Source organism: Drosophila novamexicana, unplaced genomic scaffold, assembly GCF_003285875.2.
Source record: "Drosophila novamexicana strain 15010-1031.04,08,12 unplaced genomic scaffold, DnovRS2.1 tig00001762-arrow-arrow-pilon, whole genome shotgun sequence".
Taxonomy (NCBI): domain Eukaryota; kingdom Metazoa; phylum Arthropoda; class Insecta; order Diptera; family Drosophilidae; genus Drosophila; species Drosophila novamexicana.
Genome location: NW_020824888.1, coordinates 201,606 through 210,194, shown reverse-complemented (window position 1 = coordinate 210,194; position 8,589 = coordinate 201,606). Strand labels below are relative to the sequence as shown.

At 44.8% G+C, this 8,589-nt stretch overlaps 2 protein-coding genes across 2 annotated transcripts; one reads left to right on the top strand and one right to left on the bottom strand.

The window, feature by feature from the left end:
* Positions 1–1,003: 1,003 nt before the first annotated feature.
* On the bottom strand, positions 1,004–6,286 carry LOC115768377 (uncharacterized transmembrane protein DDB_G0289901). Its single transcript, XM_030712948.1, is given in 13 exon segments — positions 1,004–1,508; positions 1,573–1,731; positions 1,791–2,042; positions 2,106–2,351; positions 2,418–2,678; positions 2,730–2,981; positions 3,042–3,328; positions 3,398–3,605; positions 3,666–4,238; positions 4,269–4,490; positions 4,557–4,692; positions 4,749–4,993; positions 5,590–6,286. Coding segments are annotated over 13 exon segments (3,945 nt in total). The 3' UTR covers positions 1,004–1,101.
* Positions 6,287–7,463: 1,177 nt separating this feature from the next.
* LOC115768375 (chitinase 3) lies at positions 7,464–7,976 on the top strand. The gene is made up of 2 exons (XM_030712947.1): positions 7,464–7,677; positions 7,747–7,976. The coding sequence occupies exons 1-2, from the start codon at positions 7,464–7,466 to the stop codon at positions 7,974–7,976; spliced, it is 444 nt and encodes a 147-aa protein (XP_030568807.1).
* The last annotated feature ends 613 nt before the right edge of the window (positions 7,977–8,589 follow it).

The following is an 8,589-nucleotide window of genomic DNA, read 5'->3' as shown; positions in this document are numbered from 1 at the left end:
TTTTTTTTTTCATTTTCATTTATGTTTCAGTTTTTTGGGTGCTGAGCAACTTTGCTGATATTTTTATTGCTTTTCATTATGATTTCATGTGGCGTGAGCACGTTCTACATTCCAATTCGTGAAAGAGGGCTGCCACGGCTAGCTACGGGGGAAGAGGTCGAAGAGCAACTTTCCCGTATTGAGTCAGCACTGACGCCCATTTGTCTAACTGAGTACTCGAGGCGCTTCACTTGGCTCTTGGGTGTTAATAATGTTATCTTTTATTTATGCCGAGTTGCTTTTTGCCCCTACTCCATGCCACCTTCCCGTATTTCACGTACACTGTTTAAACTTTTTCGTTTTGAATGTAATTGCATTTTGTTTACCTTTGTATGCCCTGTACTTACAAAATGAAGCAAACGGAGTGTGTACTTTAGGCGAGTAGCAAGTAGCTTATAGCGAGTAGCAGGTGACATGTAACGAGAGGCGTCTGATGTGTTACGAGTGACAAGCAGCGACTCGCAAGTAACGAAGGTGGAGTAGCGAGTAACTAGTAACGTATAGCATATTACGTCTTATGAGTCACAATATGCGTATCACAAGTAACAAATCAAAAGTATAGTAACTAGCGAGTGATAAGTAACGAGTAGTAAACTAATTACCACCAGCTAATAGTATAACGAGAAAGACGGACTAGACAGCTGACTTTAAGGAGCTGCTTCATTTAATACTTACATTTATCATATATTTCTTAAGTCTAAATTATTTGACATCTGAGTAAAGGGTATTTCCAAGTCAAGCAGCCCTTTATTCTCGTCTATTTTAAAATGTCTTCATTGGTGGCGTTTATTAAAATGTTTTGAATATGTAAGTACCTTGCGCCAATGTGGGACCCAACCCGGCTACCGTATCCCTTCTTCCGATTCAAAAACTTTTCATTTTACAGTAAATAATTCAGTTGTATTTCAATACATCAAGTACATTAAACAAGTTCACTTAGGAAGTAGAAAAAAAATAAATAAATAGGTGCAACCATTGCTAAATTAAATAACAGGTGTATGGGCGACAGAAGTGGATCCCATTTTCAAAAGCAGTTCACGCAACTCCTGAGCGAAGTCCACATTAGGGTCTGTAGACGTATGAGCCGCCGCAGTTTTTGTAGCACAAGTAACTGGGGCGAGTGCGCCACTTGCGACAGTAGCGCCGGTAACAGTTATTCGGGCTGGGGGTAGGTGGACTTGGAGTGGGTGGTGAGGGGGTAGGAGGTTGTGGTGTGGGTGGGGATGGAGTTGGGGGATAAGGTGTAGGTGGTGTGGGTGTCGGTGGAGAGGGTGTCGGGGGTGAGGGTGTCGGAGGTGAGGGCGTCGGTGGTGAGGGTGTCGGCGGCTCGGGCGTCGTCACCTGACAGTCATTGCCCACAGAGCCAATAATGCTATTCAAGAGATTCAAATTGGCCAACACATCCAAATTGAGATCCACCAAAGTCACAAGCGTATTACGATTGCCTTCAATAATGTTCTCCGGTCCAGCTGTAGGCAAGAAGAATGGCATCACGTTTTAAGAAATGGATATGATCTTTGATTTTGTACTCACTGTTCAGCTCGTTGTCAAGCTTATTGCCGATGCCATTGCAGGCGCCGCTGCTGCCCCGGATGGCGTTGGCCAGATCAAGCCTAGCCAGCACGGACGCATCCAAATTTACCAGCTTGACAATTTTGTTGCCGTCGCCCATAACAATTTGCTTGGGACCTCCTGCAAAGTTAAATAAGTAACGACATTGGAATAGACCAAATTCCATTTGATTCACTTACTATTAACGGTATTGGATAAATCATTGCCAATACCTCCGCTGCCAGCAGTCACACCGTCCTTATCCCAAATGTCCATGAGGCGATTGCCTTGCTGATCAACCACCTGAACGATATCATTACGGGCAGCACCTCCTCCAATTACACTTCCCACAGCACTGCTGAGCGCGTTTACGGCGAGATTCACAGGGACCGCTGCATCAACTAAGCTGACAATGCTATTGCCGTTACCACTTACAATATTTTTCGGACCCGCTGTCAATGGAATACTTGGTTAAGCCTTGGCATAGCAAAATAATAACAGGTAAATAATCTTACTGCTAATCTGATTGCCACCCATATTAGCAATGTTTTGGCCTTGAGAGGAGCCAGAGCCAGCTCCAGTAAGGCCACCCAAAAGACCGCCAGTAGCACCACCCAAGACACCACCAGAACCACTGGAACTACCAGAAACCGTGCCCACTGCGCTTTGTAACAGATTTACACCGAGTCCCACAGGAAGATCGAGATCAACTGCCTTAAATATGGAGTTGTTACTTCCATTAATTACATTCTTAGGACCCGCTGCAAAACAATAATGTAGTTATCCTATATTGTATTAACTTTCTTATTTAGCTTTAAGGTACTTACTTGTTATGGTATTACCACCTTTGTTGGCTATATTTTGAGAGCGAGAGGAACCGGAACCGGAACCACCACCCAAAAGACCACCGGTAGCACCACCCAAAAGACCACCGGCAACACCACTAGAACCACCAGAACCTCCAGTTACGGTGCCTAAAACTCCACTGAGAACATTCACATCGGCTCCCACAGGAACCTGGGCATCAACTAAGCTTGCGATAGTATTTCCGCTACCAGTCACGATATTTTTGGGACCCGCTGTGGAAGAGATAGGTATTAGCAAATGGTAACATATTTATGTACGGTAAGCAAACTTACTAGAGATTTCATTGCCAAACCGGTTAGCAGTAGTTTGAGAGCGAGAAGAACCGGAACCGGAACCACCACCCAAAAGACCACCGGTAGCACCACTCAAAAGACCACCGGCAACACCACTAGAACCACTAGAACCTCCAGTTACGGTGCCTAAAGCTCTGCTGAGAATATTCACATCGGCTCCCACAGGAACCTGCGCATCAACTAAGTTTGCGATAGTATTTCCGCTCCCGTTCACGATATTTTTGGGACCCGCTGTGAAAAAGATAGGTATTAGGAAATAGTAACATATTTATGTACGGTAAGCAAACTTACTAGAGATTTCATTGCCGAACCGGTTAGCTGTATTTTGAGAGCGAGAGGAACCGGAACCGGAACCACCACCCAAAAGACCACCGGTAGCACCACCCAAAAGACCACCGGTAGCACCACCCAAAAGCCCACCGGCAACACCACTAGAACCTCCAGAACCTCCTGTTACGGTGCCTAAAGCTCTGCTAAGAACATTCACATCGGCTCCCACAGGAACCTGGGCATCAACTAAGCTTGCAATAGTATTTCCGCTTCCGTTCACGATATTTTTGGGACCCGCTATGGAAGAGATAGGTTTTAGCAAGTAGTAACATATTTATGTACGGTAAACAAACTTACTAGTGATTTCATTGCCAAACCGGTTTGCAGTATTTTGAGAGCGAGAGGAACCGGAACCGGAACCACCACCCAAAAGACCACCGGCAACACCACTAGAACCAGCTGAACCTCCAGTTACGGTGCCTCGATTATTGTTGAGAATATTCACAACGGCTCCCACAGGAACTTGAGCATCAACTAAGCTTGCGATAGTATTTCCGCTACCAGTCACGATATTTTTGGGACCCGCTGTGGAAGAGATAGGTATTAGGAAATAGTAACATATTTATGTACGGTAAACAAACTTACTAGAGATTTCATTGCCGAACCGGTTTGCAGTATTTTGAGAGCGAGAGGAACCGGAGCCGGAACCACCACCCAAAAGACCACCGGTAGAACCACCCAAAAGACCACCGGCAACACCACTAGAACCACCAGAGCCTCCAGTTACGGTGCCTAAAGCTCCGCTGAGAACATTCACATCGGCTCCCACAGGAACCTGCGCATCAACTAAGCTTGCGATAGTATTTCCGCTACCGTTCACGATATTTTTGGGACCCGCTGTGAAAGAGATAGGTATTAGGAAATAGTAACATATTTATGTACGGTAAACAAACTTACTAGAGATTTCATTGCCGAACCGGTTAGCAGTATTTTGAGAGCGAGAGGAACCGGAACCGGAACCACCACCCAAAAGACCACCGGCAACACCACCGGAACCACCAGAACCTCCAGTTACGGTGCCTAAAGCTCCGCTGAGAACATTCACATCGGCTCCCACAGGAACCTGGGCATCAACTAAGCTTGCGATAGTATTTCCGTTACCGCTTACAACATTTTTGGGACCCACTGTAGAAGAGAAAGTTATTAGCAAATAGTTATATTATTTTCCTATGATGTTCCCAAACTTACGTGATATATTATTGCCCAGTTGATTTGCAATATTTTGAGATCGTGCCAAGCCGGCGCCGGAACCACTATTGGAACCGGTACTGGATCCACCACCACCATTGGAGCCTCCAACCACGCCTGTAATACTATTGAGAGCATTAACACCAACTCCCGCAAGAACGTTCGCATCAACCGCAGAAAGAATAGTGTTGCCGCTACCATTAATCAAATTCTTAGGACCCTCTATAAAATGGAAATTATTTTGTAAATTGTAAAGAAACTTCCATAAGCAGTGTTTTAGGCACTTACTTGTGATGGTATTTCCACCTTGGTTAGCAACATTTAACAGGTTGCCAATAACGGGAAGAGAACCACTGGCACGTTTGGAAGTGGGCGAGCTCTTGCCAACATCAGCATCCACCAAATTTGCAACTGCATTACCTTGCTCTGCAATTGAATAGGTTTACATGGATTAAAGGATCGGTAGCCAATTGGTGGCTACTTACGTATCAGCGCATTGGGTGAGGTAGGCAGCGAGCGATCCAAGGCCGTCATTAAACCCATTATAATAACCTTTGCCACGCCCATATCCAGTAGACGCACAATCCAGCTCTCAGGTGTAGCGGCACAGAAGCCGCTCTTGTTGCCATTAGCAATAGACGTTAGGCTATCCATAAGGGAAACAATCAGCGTGCTAAAGCCATTGATCTGCAACACATTGACGCCAGTGCCATCTTTGGGGCCCACTGAAAAGTTATATAAAGAATGCAATTTACTGTGAATGCAATTTATGTGAAGCACTACTCGTTACTTGTCACTCGCTGCACATTTCATTTAAATGTAGCTTTTACTCCTAGAACATTCAAATACAATCCATTCTCGTCACTTGTGATACTTGTTGTTTTTAACATGCCACTCGCTACTGCTACACCATAAAGGTAACTTAATCACTCTTTTGATGTTACGTGCCACTCGTTAGAGGTCACTAAAAACTCGTCTCTGGCCGTATTATACTTGCTACTCTTTACATGTCACTCGTTGTTATTCGCTTACTTACAGCTCCTTCCATGCTACAAATTAATCACTGCTCGTCACTTTTGGTACTTGCTGATTTAAACTTTCCCCTCGCTAGTTTTAAAAGATTGGATCTCGTCAATCGATTCTAGTTGTTACTCGTAGGAGTTTACTCAAAATACATCTCTGGCTGCACGTCACTCACTGCTCGTTACTCTCAACTCATCTGTCAGTCGCTCCCCGTTGCTTATTGTTTATCATTTGCAGCTTGTCACTTGCTTCTCGCTACTCGTTCCTTGCCACTCGTCACTTGATGATTGATACTTACTTTCAATCAGATTCTGCACAATGTTCTGAGCCTCGACACTGGATGCACCGCACACTTGCAGAAGCGTGCTCAAAATAGCGCTCAGCTCCGGTACGCTCCTTGCCTGAAGGAAACTAACGATTGAATCGCGATCGCCTTTTATGTTGGCAGATTTGCCAGCCTGCTCGAGGGCCGTGCGCGTGATTCGAGTGCCCTGTATAGCTGTGTCACTCTGTTTAGCTGATGTCGTGTTTTTGATGATCTGCACCACCTGCTTCTGCGAACACTCGATATTGTTGAAGGCGCATAGTGCCAGGAAGGATTTAAGACCAAGTGTCAGGCTATTTTTATCCGACGACTTCTTGATATCCTTGATGACGCGTTCGCAGCTGGCATCCGCATTGCTACCAATTAGCACATCAATGATGACATCCATGCCCACTTGCAGCAGCACGGCGCCGCCCTGCTGTTCGGTCGTCTCCATGCCTCTCAGGGACTTTATCGTCGAATGCTGGGAGTCGGTCAGCTTGATGCCACGCGCCTGCATGCTGGCTAGAAGCAGATCGGCCAGATCCTTGGCCGCCAATCGGCCAATATGGCTGCTACGTCGCGCCTCTGACAATGTTGAAGCTGACGTTGAGCTGCCTGTGGTCGGCTTTGCATCGTACGGTATGAGAAAGCAGGTGGATAGCAGAAGGAACAGATGAACGCGCCACATGTTGCCGTTGAAGACCTCGTGTCAATTGTATCCAATAACTTGTTACGGCTCTCCGAGAAGTGCACAGATGATCGCTGCTTAAGAGATTGATACTGATGGCTGCTGTGCCAAGCGCTTTTATGGCCATTCGGCGTCTTTGTGCTGATTTTTATCAACGGAACGCGCTTCTTTCACTACTGCTGATAACGCCGCAGCAACAACCGAAAGATAACCGCGTCGTATGCAACATTGGCATGCCGCAAACGTGCTTACAAATCGCCAAGCACCATCGGCGCTGATGTTGACAACCGACTTCACGCTTTTGGCTCTTCTTTAGCGCCCATTCGCATTCTTCTCGCATTATTTGTCATCTGCGGTTAATCGCTGTGGTCCATAGATACTCGACCCGTATCATTCAAATGAATTGTGCTCAGAAGGGAACTGGAAGGGACTTGCCCTGAGGCAGGTTTGTCTAACTAACTCCTAACTCCTAGTTATATCTTATTCAAAAAACAGAACATCTATTCCAAGTCGATCTGCATAAATTGATTGACTTTTGCGAATCGGACTGACATATCGTAGAACTACCATTTAAATAACCACCGACATTAGGTTCTTGAGCATGTTTCTTAAATACACATTAAGACAAAAAGTATTAATTGTACACTATATTGTTGATAAGGGAAACAAATCTTTAAGCTTAGCATTACAAAATTTAAATATATTTGAATGTATACTTAGTATGTCTCAAAAGGTGACTTATGTAAGTTAATTGGAAACTGGTTCGAGTCCCAGGCTAATTTAAGGTCTTAGCCAAAGAAGATATATAGCTTGAGAAAAGGAAAATCATAATGATAGTGTTTATCAATCACTTTTTCCACTCATTGGGCTATATTTTTATCCACTTCTGCTCAGCTTTTAGACGCCATCGGCAACAGAATAAGCAGCAAATTAGAGGCTGACATCGACACCTGACCCAGATATTGAAATGGAGGCGCAGACAATATTTAATCAGGTGGCGGGTCGTGCACGTGCCCTGAGAGCTGTGTGGACAATTTTGGATGGTCCGATTTCCGCAAAGAGATATCGGGCAGCGGACAGCAAATACACGAGGTTGTATAAAATGCACAAATCGCTGCTCTTTGGCAGCCAGTTAGAATTTTGACTAACAACCCAAGACCCAAACGAAATCCCAAAAATGTCAGCTTTGCGCAACGAACAACGTTTTGTGGTCCTGATGCTAATTGGACTGGTGAGCGGTGCCTGGCTAGGTGCTGGCACCACAGCACAGACCTTTACATCGGAGGATCGCGGCGCCATACTGAAATTTATGGATGTGCTAATCAATTTCCTCGATGCCGAGTCCGATAATGGCACCAGCACTGAGAGCCCTAACAATGCCACCACAACCGGCGCAGTGGAGAGCACCACTTTGGCCACCAATTTGACAACGGACAGCACAGCGACAGTGGCTACAACAGCGAGCGATTCGACTATTGCCAGCAGCGAGAGCACTGAAGCAACGAGTGAGATCACAACGCTGGCAACGAATGAAACTAGCACAATAACCACCAGTATCAGCACCGCCATCAGCAGCACCAGCGACAGCACCACCAGCAGCAGCACCGCCCAAGCCAGTGTGGCGCCACGTCGCATTTGTTTTAAGCGTGTCTGCTATAAGTTTGCGGGTGACAAGGGTTATATTTATTAATAAGACGAATAAGATCGTTTGTCGTTAGTTTAATTTGCTACTCGCTGTCATTGTCATTGTGCTGTTAAAATTATATAAATGGCTATTTTTTTAGTAAGCTGTCCTTTTGGGGTATACTTTTATATATGGAAGTTAACCGAAACACTCGTTACTTTGACTGCGCCTTGTTAGTTTCAGCTCTTTGCTTATTATAATGTAAATGATTGAAGACATTTTATAGGCAAAGCCAATTTGTAAAATGCCATTAAAACATGCTCCATAATAAGAGGAGAACAAAACGAAAAGTTTACTGTCAGAAGTTTTTTTTGCCAATCCCAAAACGAATTATTTCAATTAAAAGTTTTAGAAGCACAGTTCTTAATGCTGTCAACTTGGTCGTTTATGTGCCCAAGTCTTAATTGTGCCACAAATACGAGCTATAATTTTGTGTTTCAACAAACGCACACACACACACACACACACAAACAGGTTGACCAACAAACTGACAGATAAAGCCCATTGGCAAAAGCTTTGTGGCTTTTCAATCAGTCGTAAACAAATGAAATTTTATTCGTTAAAACATTTTCTGAATATATTGTGTGAAGCTAACGTTGATGTAGCCCCCTCAAAGAGA